At 44.5% G+C, this 17224-nt stretch overlaps 1 protein-coding gene across 2 annotated transcripts; it reads left to right on the top strand.

The window, feature by feature from the left end:
• Positions 1–1580: 1580 nt before the first annotated feature.
• Positions 1581–14389, top strand: MTX3 (metaxin 3). 2 transcript variants are annotated; one of them, XM_084802579.1, is made up of 9 exons: positions 1581–1699; positions 2035–2104; positions 2459–2535; positions 4067–4159; positions 4721–4903; positions 5008–5084; positions 6253–6410; positions 7591–7679; positions 8775–14389. In XM_084802579.1, exons 1-9 carry the CDS (start codon positions 1619–1621, stop codon positions 8883–8885), a joined length of 939 nt encoding a protein of 312 aa, XP_084658705.1. In that variant the 5' UTR covers positions 1581–1618; the 3' UTR covers positions 8886–14389. The 2 variants fall into 2 exon arrangements, with proteins under 2 accessions (XP_084658705.1, XP_084658706.1); XM_084802580.1 differs by lacking the exon at positions 7591–7679.
• Positions 14390–17224: the final 2835 nt, after the last annotated feature.

Here is a 17224-nt window from a genome sequence, read left to right as displayed (position 1 = left end):
TGGGATTAAAGCTGTGCCTGTATTTCAGCCAGATCACACAGACCTAGAAGGTCTTTGGATGTGATCTCTTGCCACAGCAGCCATGTTCTGAATCAAAATTCTTCTACAGCAATCAGCTCGGTGAATGTGTGGTTTAGTTTCAACTGTACAATTGCTAAGCATTTTCATCTAAGAAATGTGACTAATGGGTTTGTAGCGTTGGAATGTCTTTTCTTTCCGTTTCTGGGATAATCTTATTTTTGAAACTGAGTATTATCAAAAAGACTAGCAGATCAGCACGACCACTGTGGAGTGCTGCTTCCTTACTGTGTAAGTAGTGCCTAGCAAATACTGCTGAATATTAATGTTATGGGATTTTTGCAGAGCTTTCAGTTGAAGGGAACCCTGGCATCTCCTTGTGATAGAAGAAAAAGAGAAATCCCAGGGGTACATCATGAGGCTATTCCAGAAAGACTATTGTGCTGCCTATAAAAACCACACAGCACCTAGATTCTGCCTCTGAGCTCTTGTAAGTATGCGTGGATCACTACATTGCCAAGCTTTCTCTTTAAATTAGCAGGTTTAGTGTTTATGAGCTATTTAGTACATCTCCATTAGGCCCATAGGCAAGGCTAGCTTAATGATTTACAGTGTTTAGTCTAAAAGAAAAAATGCAGAGTCTTTTGTGCTGAGATTAAGTGTTCAAGACAGTGACACAAAGCAGCTAGTGAAGTAAAGAGCCCTTCTGAGCACAGAATTGTCTGTGTCTTCACTGGTCCCACACCTATGAAGCCAGACCTGTCCTTCATCAGAGTGTTTCTGCACAGAAGATGGCAAAAAGCCCTGTGACTAGGGGCAGAAGCAAAGTTCATGTGCATGCAAGGGGGTGCGGGAGGCTGGAAGAAGACACTAGTTTTGTAAAAGGTAAGTTTAACTTAAATTATTTTATGTGTCTGTTTGGCCTGCGTGTATGAATATGCACCACGCATATGCCTGAACAGGGCCTCAGATCTGCACTGTGAGCACCATGTGGGTGCTGGGAACCAGGCCAAGACTTCAAGCGCCACAGGTACCCCTAACTGAGCCGCTTCTCTAACCCCACTCAAGGTAGTATGGGGAGAGCAGTTAAGAGAAGAAAGCTATTCTAAGGAGTAGCACGGTGAGCAGGCAGGAGTCCCCTGGCACCCTTTAGAAGCTGGTTAATTTTTAATAAGGTTGAATCTCATTAACATTAGAATGGCAACCAAAATTGAGACTGGAAAAGCAGGGCCATAAGAAAGGCTGAACACAAGGGGCCACCGTGTACCAACTACCTCCACTGTCATTTTAAACTACATTTGTGTGAACAGCCTTTTTTTTTTTTCCCCCGGCTTAGGTATTCCATAGTGATGTTGGCAGCCTCTGTTATACAGTAATGCTGAATGCTGTAAATACTTTGAGGATACTTACTAGGTCTGTTTCCCTTCTGGCATAGTCCCCCTAGCTCCTAGTTTTGCTGCGCCGCAGTCCTTCCTGACTCTGTCCAGAGCCCTCAAGTAGTCAGTCAGTCCCTGCGCCTCGTCCCGCCCCCGCCATTCCACGTGCTAGAGAGTGGCGCGGCAGGAGTACTTCCGGGTGACGGGAGGTCGGCCCCGGCAAGATGGCGGCCCCCATGGAGCTCAGCTGCTGGGGAGGTGGCTGGGGGCTCCCTTCCGTCCACAGCGAGTCCCTGGTGGTGATGGTGAGGCCGCCTCGCGGGCCGGGGCGCGGGATGGACAGAGCTGGCCAGCTGCGGGCTCCGCTGGGGACGGGAGGGCCGCCTGCAAGCTCCAGGTCCCGGTGACCTGTCAAGCGCTGTCCCAGGCTGTTGGGGGAAAGCATCCCCGAGCCGGTCTGCAGACCCAGGTCCCCTAACGCGGGCAGCCTGCGCGTCCCGGGGCTGCCGGCGGGGGAGGGGCGCGGGCGCGCGCGGGCAGCTGCCCAGGGCCTTTGTGGGTGCAGCTCTCAGAGCCGCTCCGCAGACCTGCCTGGTTCCTCAGTCTTAACGTGTCTTACCTATTGCAAACTCTGTTTCAGGCTTATGCCAAATTCTCTGGGGCACCCTTGAAAGTCAATGTCATAGATAACACCTGGAGAGGCTCAAGAGGTACGGTATCCGCGTTCCCAGGCCCCTTTCCGCCCTTTCTAACACTTGCACCCCGCCTTGCATTAAAACCACGGGGTAATATAGCCCTAGCCTTCTTTGTGCATTTTAGCTTCTTAGAATGACCTTGGCTGTGTGCTGGTTGTGGTTTGATCGTTCTGAGTAATAACTCAAGAGTGCAAGCCACATCTGTGGAAATTAGGAGAAACGAAAATGCTCTCCAGAACTGCTCTTTGTGAAACCTGCAAGCGTTCTTACCAGTACTGTCCCATGTGCAATTGGGGGTAGTTTCGAAATATTGTAATCTTCAGAGTAACTCATGACGTTTGCTGGTGTGTAAACTGTGTTTGATCGTAGGTGATGTACCAATTTTGACAACCGAAGACAACATTGTTTCTCAGCCTGCAAAAATATTAAACTTTTTAAGAAAACAGGTGGGTGACTCCTTTTGAAGACGTAGACAGTTTTATGCACGTTCCTCTTTTATTATTATTATTTGACTGGGTTGTACTCTAGCTTATGCTGGCCAGCCACCATGCAGCACAAACTGGCTTCAAATGCTAGAATTATAGGTGTGACCCACTATACCTGGCATCCTGGATGGGTTTTATTTTTTAATACATTCTAAGGTGGTTTTATTTTATTTTTTCAATTCATTGGGCAACTGGGAATGCTTTGATTTTTGACAGCAGAAAAACAAAGACTTGCTTACCAGTGCCAAGAAACATGCATTTTACTTTGGTTTGGAAGTCATAGTGAAGTATGTGCCATGTATATTCTTATGACTTTATTGAAATGGCTGTCAGAAGATTCAATTTAGTTATTCAAGATGGCTCTTTTTATAACATTATCACTTTAGTCCCATTGTTGCTATACATTTCATGCTAAATGTGACACCTGAGCTCCTGCCAAATAGCAACTAGTTTACTTGATTATTTATTTTTGTTTTGTTTTGGTTTTGTACCGAGAATTGAGCGCAGGGCCTTGTGACTGGTAGGCAAGCACTCTACCACTGAGTTATTTCCAGAGCTTTGTATTTTTACTTGTAAAAAAGCACTTACCTGAGTAAGGCAGCAATGGCACACACCTTTAATTCCAACACTCAGGAGGCAGAGGCAGGTGGATCTCTGAGTTCGAGGCCAGCCTGGTCTACAAAGTGAGTCCAGGACAGCCAAGGCTACACAGAGAAACCCTGTCTCAAAAAACAAACAACCCCCTCCCCGCAAAAAGCACTAACCTGATAGTTGTATGCTTTATGAAATCTTGTATCTGGAATGTGTGAAAGTGTAAATGTTTATGTATAAATCCGTGATGTTTAAACATATAAAGATTCATATAAACACAAAAATTATCATCGGTTGTCTAAGAAAAAAAATATTGTACCAGTAAGATTTGAACATTTTTTATATTGAAAACTTTCCTTTTTTTAATGGAGAAAAACATTATAATAAATTGTATGGGTTTTTTTTCCTTTCTCATTAAAAGTAATTGCTTTTACCCATTAACCATGTACCACATGCCATATTCTGAACAGAGGCCATTAATAATCGAGGACCAATAGAAGGTAGCTGATGAACCGTATGCAGCAGTTGTTTGCTTTGTGTGTGGTGCTGAGAACCCTCTGCATTAAGGAACACTTTTCAATGGAGTAGTATTTCCCCTTTTAATGTCAGGCTTGGCATTTGTGATGGAGAATAGGAGTTTTGTTGTTCTGTTGGTTTGATTTTGGTTTCTCAAGAGACAGAGTTTCTCTGTATGACCTTGGCTGTCCTGGACTTCTCTTTGTAGACCAGGCTGGCCTTGAACTCACAGCAATCCACCTGCCTTTGCCACCCAGAGTGCTAGGGTTAAAGGCGTGCTGCACCACCACTGCCCGGCTAGAGAATAGAAGTTTTAATATGTTTAACTTTCTTGACCTTGGGATGTTCTTTGACCTCTAAGAGGTTTTGCTTTTGTTTTTATTAGAAATATAATGCTGACTGTGAGCTCTCAGCAAAGCAAGGGGCAGATACACTGGCTTACATCGCCCTCCTGGAGGAGAAGCTTCTCCCTGCTGTGGTGAGCATTTCGGAATACTACAGTGTTTTAGTGACTAAGTTGAAAACGTTGTCGTCTGTTTAGAAAGAGCGAAAAGGGAGGGGGTCTTAAAGAGGACATTTCCTGTATTAGTCTTGATCTTTCATATTATGACGAAACTGGATTCTCTTAAATGCTTAGTTTCCAACAAAGTGGCGTCTCAGTTGCTTGCTTGGCTAGAGAAACGTGCTAGCACTGAGTCACACGCCAGCACGATGATATTGTTTTAGAAATCAACACTCTTGGTGGAAGATGAAACTTTGTTCCGTGTGGAGAATGGCTACGTTGTAGTTCATTCACTCAGTGACTATTTACTGAGCACTTACTATGTGTTAGGCTTTATTCTGGGTGCTGAGCTAATAGCAGTCAACAAAAATCCATATGTTTAAAAAAAAAATCTCATTTTGAGTCATTTCATCTGGAAAAAAACTTAAATGGAGTTATTTGTTCAAAGCCATTAATGAAAAAGAAGTCTGTCGCATTGATTGTGTGATGTTTATTTTAGCCAAGCATGCCTGTAATTGTTTTCCCTTTCTCCGGCAGCTTCACACTTTCTGGGTTGAGAATGACAATTACTTTACCGTGACCAAGCCGTGGTTTGCCTCCCGTATCCCTTTCCCTCTGAGTTTGATCCTGCCTGGAAGGATGTCTAGAGGGGCACTGAACAGGATTCTCCTGACGAGGGGAGAGCCCCCCCTCTACCATGTCCAGGAAGTGGAAGCACAGGTACAGTGTGGACTCCCAGTAAGCACTGCAGGGAAGGAAGAAGAGAGGAGGCGAGCGGCCTTACCAAAAGGCACTAACTCCAAAGCATTTTCCATCCTTTTTAGATATACAGAGATGCCAAGGAGTGCCTAAATCTCCTGTCAAATAGACTGGGAACATCTCAGTTTTTCTTTGGTGACACGTGAGTAAATTCCTTTAAAAGTCATTTTGCTATAAACTCCCCTTTCGATGTTTACACCAGCATATTTGAAAAGTGCTTGATTTACAGTTTTCTTTGCCCTATTACTATAAAAACTTCACGAAACTGCTGCTATATTGAGAACACTATTTGGAGTGACCTACGTCTGTGTTCCTGGCCCATGGCTCTCACATCTGGCTCTAAATTAAGCCATCTCTTATCTTTTATTTAAAAAAAAAAAAGTAGCCAGGCGTGGTGGGAACATACCTTTAATCCCAGCACTCAGGGAGGCGGAGGCAGGTGGATTTCTGTGAGTTGAGGCCAGCCTGGTCTACAAAGTGAGTCCAGGACAGCCAGGGCAATTACACAGAGAAACCCTGTCTCGAAAAACAAAACAAAAGTTGGGCCAGTGATTCAGCTGAGAAGACAAGAGTCCTTCTGGCTGAGGCCACACCCCAACAGCCACAGACCACCAAGCACTTGTCTCTTGTCACCTGCTGCACTGATCATGAAGCGAGTGTCCACTGTCATGTGTGGTGCACAGGTACCACCATGCCTAGCTGTTTCTCAGTTTTAGGGATGGTGCTTGGGGTTGGATTTCATTGACGGTTGATAACTTACTGTATAAATATAATCTGTCATTTGTATCATGGGGGAAAGGTCATTTTCACACGTTGTGCGTGTATTCAGTGAAATGTGAATTAAAGCTAGTTCTCCCTTTCCATGAAAGATCAGTTTTTTACTTCAAAGGGGAATTTGGGGGTGTAGCTTAGTGGCAGAGCTCTCAGCATGCGCAAGGCCCCGGGTTCTGATCTCAGCCCATGGTTTATAGGAAGGCTTTTCTGTTGCACCAGTCTAACATTAGCTTAACGTGCTCCGCATAAGGCTGTGGAAGTATCAAGCATTACTCACACCTGCTTGTACTCCATAACTATGTTTGTTTTTCACAATCTCAGTTTCTTCTGAATAAAATAAATCATTTGAGTATCTTTAAAACTACTTAGAAGGTAAAATTCTGGCTGCCTTACATTTGGAAACGAAAATGGCAGTAAACCGTTCAAAAAGTGATGCTGCCTATTAGTCCCGGTGCATGGTTTAAAGAGAACTTTTAAAGTAAGATCCACGTCAGTCCTCCTGTAAGCTCTTCTGAAGGACAGCCCTCCGCTTGCAGGCCTTCCACCTTGGACGCCTACGTGTTCGGTTTCCTCGCACCTCTCTATAAAGTGCGTTTCCCCAAAGTTCACCTACAAGAGCATCTGAAACAGCTGTCCAACCTGTGCCGCCACTGTGATGACATCCTCAACAGCTACTTCAGGCATGGTGCCGGGGGTAAGTCGGCAGCCCTTCAGCGAATGTTTATTCCAAGTGGGTAGTTTAATAGTCTCGAAGTAGAACAGCTTTGTGGAGTGTCTTCAACTCTGGTTCGTAGCTTCAAGACCCGGTGGTTTTCCAGTTTCATCTGCTCCCATGTTCTTATTTCCATGGAGGAAGAGACACTTGACTCCCACCATCCTCTGGGATGTGTATTTTACAAGTACCCCACCTCCCACCCCCAAGTGAGCCATTTTCTTCTAAAAGATTAAACCACATGTGTTGAGACTCTGCTGAAAAGTAGAGCTATCCTCATGCAAATGGGCAGTCGCTTTGAATGGCTCTTGCCTGTTGCCTCCAGCATTTTCCTTCATGAACAGAATTCAGTAACAGGTCGACTCTGGTGGGGCTCACTCCCATGACTCTACTGCTTGAGAACTGATTGCACCCAACTGCAGACAGAGCAAATAGAGGGCTCTCGGCACTTAGGATGGGATTCTCTGTGACTGGGGGCCTTGTGCTTAAGGGACTGGGGCACTGCACTACGTTTGCATTTGTAGAGATGGCTGAAGTTGTCTGTTTAAGAAACAGAAGTTATGACGCAGCTGGCTTTGGCAAACAGGCTACTTTTTTGTGGTAGGTTATATGCTATACATACAGGGAGGTCAGGACATGGGACGTTAGGGAACTAAGTAACAGCTAACCTTGTCACTCGGGCTAGCAAACCTGACTGAACCCCTCTTCCAGGTGGCCCACATTAAAATGTCCTGGGATCGATCCCTGAAAGCTCTACTTTCAACAATCCCTTGGTGCCTAGTGAGTAGCTTGTAGGAAGTTGGTGCCTTAGCAAGCTGCCTACAGTGTTACAGCCTGCGCCCTGTGTGCAGTGCTTAGGGAGAGAGCCAACAGGAACGTGAGACCACCGTGCCTTTACTAGCCGTGGTGGCTGGCTGAGTGTCATGTGCCTCAGGGTCTCCCGGAGACACAGCTCAGGGTTTTCTTTTCTGGTTTTCTCTGGAGCGCTGTTGTTCCTCCTAACTTTTTGCCCTTTATCTCTTTTGTTTTCTTGTTAAGGGGCAGAGCAATTAGGAGGGTGGGTAAACTAAAAAAAGAAGAAGAAGATGTCTTTTTCAATCTTAAACAGCTTGAAGATTTCAGAGTCTCCTTTCTTTCTCTGATTTCTCTCCTGGCTTCTCAGGCGTCTCTCCAGCTGGACAAGAGATGATAGACGCAAACCTGCAGAAACTCACACAGCTTGTGCATAAGGAGTCCAACCTAATTGAAAAGGTCGAGTTACTTCAATCACTGTTTTCCTTTCTGTGGGAGTGCTGTAATCTGGGTTGTATATTCAATTTATCCTCTTACTTTTAAGAGTTTACTTTTCAAGAGGCTGTTTAAATATACAAAGGTTTATTTAATACAGTGTTTTGAAGCCAGCAGTGGCCTGATTGCACTGAGGAAAAATTGTATAATTATATTGGGTTCGCATTTCACTATATAGTTTGCATTGTCAAGCCGCGTGATAGAAAATTTGCCAGTAAAGATAGCAGATCAGAAGCAAGCCTTGCTCTGTCCTGAAGTCACTTTCTGCAGGTCCAAGCATGCCTGCCCACTGTTCCTTGTCAGTAATGTCTTCCTCTTCTTTCCTCGTGCCCTTCCTTCCTTCTGGTCCTTCTCTGTCCTCAGTGTAGTCTACAGTATTTTCACCAGTTTAATAATTTTGTCACTGTGGAGATTCTCGATTTTTGAGAGACTCTGAGGAACTAGACAAGGAAGGGAGCCAACAATGGAAGATTTGAGAAGGATTCTAGTTGGAACCGTGTGAAGGGGGGCGGTGTGTTTGCATGGCATGCTGTCCACTTTCAGTTTGGAAAAGAAGTGTAGTTGAAAAACAACTGTGTTACAATAAGAAGGCCTGGTTCCAGCTTCGGCTCTGATATCGGCTTTGGGACCTGGAGAAGGGACTTGTCCTTTCTAGCCTCATTTCGTCTTCTCAGATAGGGTGGGGCTGTGCCTGTTCTTCCGTGTGTGGGGAAGACTCGCAGAGCAGTTAGAAGTATTCCATCCACCCTTACTGTAGACGGTGTCTTAAGTGAGGCTCTGGTCAAGCTCAGCAGCGTATTCTTTTTCATCATCATCTTAGGGCATTATTTTGTGATGGGCCAAGTAAGAGCCATAGTGCTTTTTATGGCTACTGAGGCAGCTGATGTTTGAGGTATGATATTCATAACTTGTGAGCAATCATTTGTCAGAGAAAGGCTTCTCCATTGGTCCCGCGAGCGTCCAGTTCTGTCTTCTTCCAGGCTGTAGTCTAGATGGGGAGGCCACAGCCCACAAGAGTGGGGCCTCGGCTTATTCTCATGTGTCTTGTACTTTCTACAGATGGATGGCAATCTCCGCCAAAGCCCTCAGCTTCTTCCTCGGAAGCTGCCGACGCTCAAGCTGACTCCAGCAGAAGACGAGAGTAATTCCTTACAGCGGCTGTCCCCCTGACGGTCGCAGCCGGCTGCAGCAGGAGTCTCGTGGTGGTCGCAGCAGTTGCGAAGGCAGAGTGCACGGAGACCCAAAGAACATGTCATCATGGGTTTAAGGAGGACTGTAAAACAGGAGGAGCTGTATGTGACTTCTTTTTAAGTTAGGGAAGCTTTTATTTTAGCTTGGCAGTGCACTTTAAATAAAGGTGAATGCTAAGCGACCTGGGTGGCTGGGTGGGCGGGGCAAGTTCATGGTACTGTATATATAAAAAAAAAAATCTGCCTTAATCATGGCAGATCTATGCCTTTGGTTCAGGTGTTGCTGACACCAAAAGCTACAATTCTGTTCTGAATGTACATTTTTAATTTATTTAAGTTAATTTATTAACTTAGTTTTTCTTAGGCCCTTCTCAGTACATAATACGTGGCTTTTTGGCTGAGACTTTATTGTTCTTTTTAAAAGTTTGATGCCTATTTTAGCAACAAGGAAAAATAGAAATTATTTCAGTAGAAAAGCCTGTATTTACCTTTAAAGAGCAATGAGGAATGTGCTTCTTAATTATTCTCTCATAAGTCTGCTCCTTTGGCGGTTCAATACCACATATGCAAATGTTAAAGGGGGTTTATATGATACCCTGATAATGCTCGCACGTCAGTATGAGTAAGTACCTGCTGATATATTTGATCTAAGCTAGCAAAGGCCAACATGGCAGCTTTCGACCTATGTATTTTAGTACGCTGCTGCCTCCTTGTCTCATTCTTGTATCAGCTCCAGAACTGGAAGTCTGGCTCATCTTACTGTTTTCAGCTGAAACCTTACTGAATTATGCTCAGTTAACTGCTAAGCATCCTTGGGATGAGCCGTGGCGAGGGTCCTGGGGACGCCTCCCATGTGTCCGGACTCAGTGCTCCACGCTTGACTCAGAACAGTTTGTTTCATAATAAGCATATCATATAGTCACACACTTCCTGGCAAGCTATTATTCTCTCTGTGTTTTTAGCTACAGTTGGAGGATCCAAAGGAATAAGTCAAAAACGGCAGGTTTCTAAGACGGTGTATAGTTATGGGATGTTGAATGTACTGTCCGAGGATTTCCTGTGCAGTAATTTTACATGTAATAGTGGCTGAGGTGCTTCTGTTATTGTAAAACCACTTCTGGCATTTTTAAAATATAGGACTGTGTTTTGGATTAGTGTCTTACAAAATTACTGTGGTGCTCAGCAAATTTTACGGAGTCCTGCAGAAACCAGGCTGTGCTGTCGAGAGACTCGGCCACTGAGCAGAGCAGTTAGATGTTGGTTGCTCCGGCCAGCCTTGTCTGTCTAAGCAACTGAGACGAGAAGACGACCACTTCAGGGACCAGGCACACAGAGACGCTCTTAGAAGGAATTAGTTTCTGCAGCTGGACAAAGGGGCCATGGTCACCCCGTCTGGATGTTTTTGCACGAAGCTTGAGTTTGCTGGGAAAAGTGGTCCACGGCCTAGACCAAATACTGTGAGACATTGTCTTTTGGAGGTGGGGGTGGGGAACCTCATGAAAGCAGGAGCTGTGTTCACTTTTATTTTTGTTGATTGTACAAAGAAAGAAAAAAATCGGTTTGCTGATTCCCACAGGGTAAACATCTTCATTGAACACTGTTGTCTCAGTGATGACCCAACACTAAAGAAACTGCAGACAGGGACGATGGGAGTTTCTTCAGAACGTTGGCCTCACAAAAGGTTCACATTAGCAAATTTCAGTTTGGGTATGCTTGCATTGTTTTGGAATACTAGAGGGCCCAATATTTTTTTAAAGCAACCATTTTTATTTCTGCTTATAATCCTCAACAGTGTACAGTTGATAGATACAGTGACACAAGGAACAAAGACACTTACGTGAGAGCTGAGTTAAAAATTGTTCAGTCTAAAAATGGGGAAAACTAACATCAACAGAGGCAGAAACTGGTGATAGAATATTTTAAGAAAAAACACCTTGTTCAGGTAGCTATATTGATAGTGTGGTGTTAGAATTTGATAGTCTTTCCTTAGAGCCTCTCTCAAACATAGGCACTTACCAAGCTTGTTAAAATTCTCTTTGGGGGTGGGGCATGACTATTTCAAAAACCACAACTACAACCACTCAAAGCCAGAATACAAATGCTCAAATATGGTTGGGGGCTGAAAGATGGCTCAGTAGGTAAAAGAACTTACTCTTCTTGCTGAGGACCTGAGTTTAGTTCCCAGGACCTCTGTCTGGCAGTCTACAGCCTCCTGTAATGCCAACTCCAGGAGATCTGGAGGCCCCTTCTAGAATCCATGAGCACCTGTACTTACAGTGTTCATGTACCCCTCCACACACTTACACACACACACACACACACACACACACACACACACACACACACACGAAGCTGAATGATAGGGCCATGGGATGTCTTACTTCTATTTTTGTTTTTGTTTCGTTTTGTTTTTTGAGACAGGGTTTCTCTGTGTAGCCTTGGCTGTCCTGGACTTGCTCTGTAGACCAGGCTGGCTTCGAACTCACAGAGATCCGCCTGCCTCTGCCTCCCTGAGTGCTGGGATTGCAGGTGTATGCCACAGCACCTAGCTTATTTTTATAATGCCTAAAGAGTCTATAGTTATTTCAAAATAAAAGAATTTTAAGAAGCAAACCTAATAGAGTAACTATCACTGTCTACATAGCTGAATCATAAAGTTAATGCCACAGAGCTAGTGGTTAGTTCCAAATGAGAACTGCGTTATATACTGACAAAATTTTTATTTCATTCTTGAGTTTAAATAGAAAGCAGCTCAGGTCTCTAACAAATGCTTCTCTGAAGATCTCCTCTGCCTTACCAAGAAAGCTTTTTTAACAACCTCACACCAAAAAATGTCTTTTCCATAAAATAACTAAAAGCTTAAGATTTTATGTTTCTAATATATGTTTCCCACCATGGCAGCTGGGTTCATAATTTTGAGGACAAAACATTCCGAGTCTTTTCTTCCATCTCTGTGTGGGCATTCCTCTCTTGCCCTGCAGTTTCCTCTCTGGGTCACAGTGTGGCACCGTGTTGGCTGACACCGCTCTCTGATGCAGAAGTCTGACAGAGCAGTGCACTGTGTGTTTGAAGCGCCCAGGCACTTGGCGACTGACTTTGTCTTATCCTGGTTAGTTTTAGAGCTGAGGAGCCAGAGATCATCTGGGTTGTGAGGATCATTGTCTTTGTGTATTGTTCTTCATGGTGAAAAACAGGTTTTTTTTTTTGCCTCACCACCCCTGCTTTTGCTGCCGTTCACTTATGTGAAGTTTACATTTATTTCTTAGTATTCTCATATTTTAAACAAATTTTAAAGAAATCTGTAGTTACATAGATGTTCATGATTGCCTAGCTCAGTGGTCTCACCCTGAAAGGCTTATGTGCTGCTTCATTGGATTCCAGAATGCTGTTCTGCATGATGGTGTAAGCTGCGGAGACTTGGGGGCTTGTATTGTTTTGTTTTGTTTCTGAGACAGGGTTTCTCTGTGTAGCCTTGGCTATCCTGGACTTGCTTTATAGATCAGGCTGGCTTCAAACTCATAGAGATCCACCTGCCTCTGCCTCCCGAGTGCTGGGTTTACAGGTGTGCACCACCTCATCCAGCAAGACTTTTGTTTTTTGTTCTTAAGTGTTTGTAAAATAAGTTAGCATAGAAATTGCTGTTGGATGTTGTAGTCTCTTGGAGCCCAGGCTACTTGTTTTGCACTCAGGACTGTTGTGACCAAGATAAATGGGGACTCTGGGAATTAAAAAGACTTAAAAAATATTTTTCAAAAAAAGTAGTCTATGGGTTACTTAAAAGAATTAGCATTCTTGACCAGTGATATAATAAGAGGTAAGCTTGAGCTGGCTGCTGTGAATAGCATGGGCTATGCTTCGATAGAGGCTTACTCAAACAGACTAAGCTAGCTTCTTTCTTTTTACTTATTTACTTATTTTAACTTTTTCTTTCTTTTTAATTATTATTTTTATTTTTTACATATACATTTATATTATTACACATATGTACAATAAACTACCTACAGCAAGAAGAACCACAAAACAATCAGGAATTATATGAATTTTACATTCATACTGTGTTGGCTATTTGTATTTGGCAACCTTGAAGAAAATATCTTTCCTATCTTGGTGTGTCTAAAATTCTACTAGCTTATTCCAAAAGGGGGGAAAAAGCTAGTTATTTTTGTGCCCTCATTATTATTAATTTGAAATTTTAAGTAAAAACATTTAGTTTGTGCAAGAGTAGTTTCTAAGAGGGTATTTGGCAGAATATATTGTTCTAATAAGTTTGGAAAACGCTAGATTAGGCAAAGCTGAGTTGCTGTAGGCTTTTTAGAACCTTTGATGTGTAAATGTGTGGTTTGGGTTTCCAGCTTCAGAGATGATTCGTTTGAAAAGAGGACAGTCGGAACAGGGCTGTGTGAGGGCACACGCCTGCCTCCCAGGAGGGTCTCTTCGTCTTCACCGAGCACCTCCATTTGATGTACCCCTCCCCTAACTTACTTTACCCAGGATTTATTTTTTTCTAAGTAGGTGTTTTATGGGATTTGCGTTCTGAGAGGTTTACTTAGGACAACACTGAGTGGTTTGTCCTCTGTGCTCATTACAAAGTTTCTGCTTTCAATAGTTTCTCTGGTCATGGCAAGAGTAGCTAAACAAGCTTCCTTTCATTTCAGAGCATAAACCAGCTCACCAGTGAGGCTCTGGCATTGTGTCAGCCTTTGCAACATACGCAGTTGCAGGCTTGATGCTCCGGGGTTTGGATGCGCATTTGAAGCACACTCTGCCTTGGGGCTCTGAGGGCTGGTGTAATGGTGAGCATTTAGCCACATGAGGGGCTCTTGGATCTTACTTCTGATGCTTGAGTTGTCCTCTCGCAGATTAGAGCAATGCCTTTTAATCATGTAGTTTACATATCCCAGATCCTTGGACATCACAGGAAATGACCTGCCAGAGTTTGCATCAGCCCTCGGAGAGCCGTTTGAGATGGAGAAGGCCATGCTGGCTGCTTGCTCTTCTGTCCGTGGGCTGCTGGCATCTTGATCTGCTGCAGGAGGAGGGCTGTATGCAAGCCTTTCAGTCAAGTGCGTAGAGATGAGCTGGGTTTCTCTTAGGTCTAATTTTGTTTTGTAAAATAGAAACTGTGCTTAAGTGAGACTGCAGTGTTTGTAGCTTCACTTTAGCTGGAAGATCAACAGTGAAAAAGACAAGTGCTGCATATGTATGCATATTGGCTCCGGCTCCCCAAGTCTGTCTTTCAATGGCAAACATTTTAAATATCTGTTCTGGTGTGCAAATACTATAGTCTCCTATGAAGCAAACACTAAGTCAGCAGCATCGGCCGTGGCCTCATCGTTCAGCCTTGCCTACTGTGAATGTATTTACCTAGTGCTGATATATAATACCTAGAAGTGGAAATGATTATTGTTAATAACGTATTCTCATAAATGAGAAACTGGATATAATCTCAAAATAGTTATTTTCTCAATAAAATTTCAAATCACCCGAGTGTTTATTAATTCTTGGCATAATATTTGTTTGTTGAGGTGATTGCATTCCCTGGGATGAGCTTTTAGCAGTTGAAAATAGTTAGCAGTTACTGAGTGCATGCCAGGGCGGAGCTGGGTGGACTGCTGTTCCTTTTCATCCGTTTTGCCCAGGATACATGGATGCCATTGGGAGGTTTGTACCCCATGCTAAGTGGGTAGAGGCCTATTTCCTAGGCCACCGACCTGCACGCTTCCTCAGACACCTACAGCTTTGTAGGGTTGTCGCCTCTTCATGCCCACCTCAGCGCTCTGTCTGTCTCTTCCTTTGCCCTTTTGTCTATCCACAGTCTAGCAATGTTCCATTCATCTGATGAAGAAACAAAGAGAAGAACACTGCTGTAGATTTGAGGGAGGATAATGTTTTTTGTTCACGTGTTCCTGTGTGTGTGTGCGCGCGCGCACGCACGCATGTTCATATATGTAGGGGCAGGCAGTACACAAGAAATAGCCTTGCGTGCCGTTTCTCAGGTGCTGTCCGCCTTTTCCAGATCTTTTACTGCTCCGGAGTTCACCAAGTCGGCCAGGCTCTCTGGCCAGCGAACCCCAGGGCTCTTCCCACCTCCATCTTCTCAGAGCTGGGCCTACAGGCGTGTGTTACCACACCCAGCTTTCTCAGTGTTGGCTCTGGGGAACAGACTCAGGTCTTCATGAGCAAGCACATTATTGACTGAACCGTCTCCTCAGCCCCTGCCCTCTTTTGATGGCTTAGGACACATGGCTGTAGAGAACACATCTGTGGTTTACTTCCAGCTGTTTGAGGGCAGAGACCCTGCTAGGGGGCGGCCAGAGTCGCTCTCACTGAAGTATAATCAACATGTGCTGAAATGCGCAGCTCTTCCAGGAGCAGTGCAGGTAAGTGTTCCTCTCCCTTCGGAAACCGCTACATCTGCGCTGATTTCTGTCTCCACAAAGAACCTGAAGCAGGTCAGGTGGTGAGACATGGTCCCCTGCTTCCTGCAGGAGGGCAGCACGGAAGCTGCTGTTGTGGGAGAACAGCATTCCATTGAGCTGGGGTTCACAGCTGAGAGCCATTCAACAAAGAAGTCAAGAAATTCTTGTCTTAATCACTCCCTCAGAGGGTCGGCTGATACTATTTGGGGCTCTCTGGATTCCTGAGTACTTAGTGGATGGTAGGCTACAGCACCTACTTTGCTGTTCCTTTGCCACAAATAGTAGGAAAAGCAACATTTTGCCTTAAGCTGAGAAGGAGCTGAGGGGGCGGTGGAGAGATGGCTCAGTGGTTAAGCACACTGGCTTCCTCTTTTCAGAGGACAATGGTTCTGTTCCCAGCACCCACAAGGCACCCACAATGCACCACAGCCATCTGTAACTCCAGTTCCAGAGGATCCAACACCTTTTGGCCTCCTCCCTCAGGCACTGCACATGTGGTAAAAAGGCACGCCAGGCAAGACACTCTTGCATATAAAAGAACAAAACAAAACAAAATTAATTTAGAAAAAGAGCTGGGATCCGTACCTGGGTTTGAAATGGAAACGGTGGTGAGGAAAAGTCAGGATCAGCCTCTCTGTTGATGGCGTTCCTAAGTGGTTAAGTAACTTAGCCCTTCATGATCTGACGAGCTTGGGAAGGCAAACCACGGTCTGGTCCTCCAGGTACGGGAGTCAGCCTCCTCAAGTGCTTTCAGCATCTGTGACTAAGAAACGAGGCAGCTGTGCATCATCAAAGACATTTCTAACTTCTAACGCAACCCAGTGAGGTTCCAAAAGTTGTACAATTCCAAGTGGGGGAGAAGCTGTTACATTTGTCCTTTTGAGTAAGAGAGTGGAAAGAACAGGCAAGCTGTCACATTATAAATACAATTAAAGACCTGGTTCCTTAGAGCTCACTGTGCAGAGCGGGGAATTCTCCAGAGTTCACACTCTGAAAAAGTACAATCTTTGAGTTTAGAAGAAAACATTAATGTTTCCCAAAACTCTCTGCCAAGGCCAGATAGACTTTGGGCTCATTTTAAATACAGAACGCAAACTGACTTATTTGAAGACCTCTCACAGTTTTCCAGTTTGGACATGCATTATCCTGGTTTTTCCCACAAGAGAGAAAATTGTCTTTTATACCTGATAAACCATTCCATTTTGAATCGTACATAATATCTTGAACCCTACTAAAATGACTTAGGAAATAATGGGGCGGGGGCAGGGACGGGGTATAGTAGGTGTAGAAATTAAGAAAAAGCAGAAAGCATTGCATGTGTATACAGCCAAAATGCATTACAAAAATTTGCAGACAATGCAGTCATTCAAGTATATGGCTGAGCACGGATCCCTGCAAACCGGATCCACCTCTGCAGTTTTGAAGCCGTTTAACTCACATTTGTGCTAGGCCCGATGTCCATCACCTAGTTGCTGGTGCCATGTGGAAGCCAGGCATGTCCACACCATTTCCTGCTTATTTCCTTATTTCATCTTCCAAGGGGGAAGGCTTTTGCGGTGGTACTGACTGAGCTCGGACTGTTTCTGAACACTATTTCATTTTTTGGGGGGGGGGGAGCGTATATGAGAAGCATATATAAGACTGAGTCCAAGGAAAAACGAATGTGGTTTCAGTCCAGTCTTGGTCTGACCTAGGCTGTTTTACTTCCTGCTGCTACAGATGTTTTTGTGCTCAGCCTAGACCGTTTATAAAGCTGTGATTGAGGTTGCGAGGACCAAGACTAAGGGACTGGCCTCTGGTGATGGCCGGATGCTGTGTTATCTCAGGTTGGAAGGTGGAAGGTCAGGAGAAAGGGGATAAGGGGAAAGGGAGGAGGCTAAATTCCACCTTGTATTAGACG

This window comes from Acomys minous (genome assembly GCF_964271855.1).
Source record: "Acomys minous genome assembly, chromosome: 11".
NCBI classification, from domain to species: domain Eukaryota; kingdom Metazoa; phylum Chordata; class Mammalia; order Rodentia; family Muridae; genus Acomys; species Acomys minous.
Note: the sequence above shows the minus strand (reverse complement) of the source record. Positions and strands in the feature narration are given on the sequence as shown.

What these genes read in the sequence shown, in the direction of transcription:
- MTX3 (XM_084802579.1), top strand. Translation starts at nt 1,619, where the DNA reads ATGGCGGCCCCCATGGAGCTCAGCTGCTGGGGAGGTGGCTGGGGGCTC. An exon ending in GCGAGTCCCTGGTGGTGATG is followed by an intron (nt 1,700 to 2,034) that starts GTGAGGCCGCCT and finishes ACTCTGTTTCAG; the next exon opens with GCTTATGCCAAATTCTCTGG. An exon ending in AGTCCAACCTAATTGAAAAG is followed by an intron (nt 7,680 to 8,774) that starts GTCGAGTTACTT and finishes TACTTTCTACAG; the next exon opens with ATGGATGGCAATCTCCGCCA.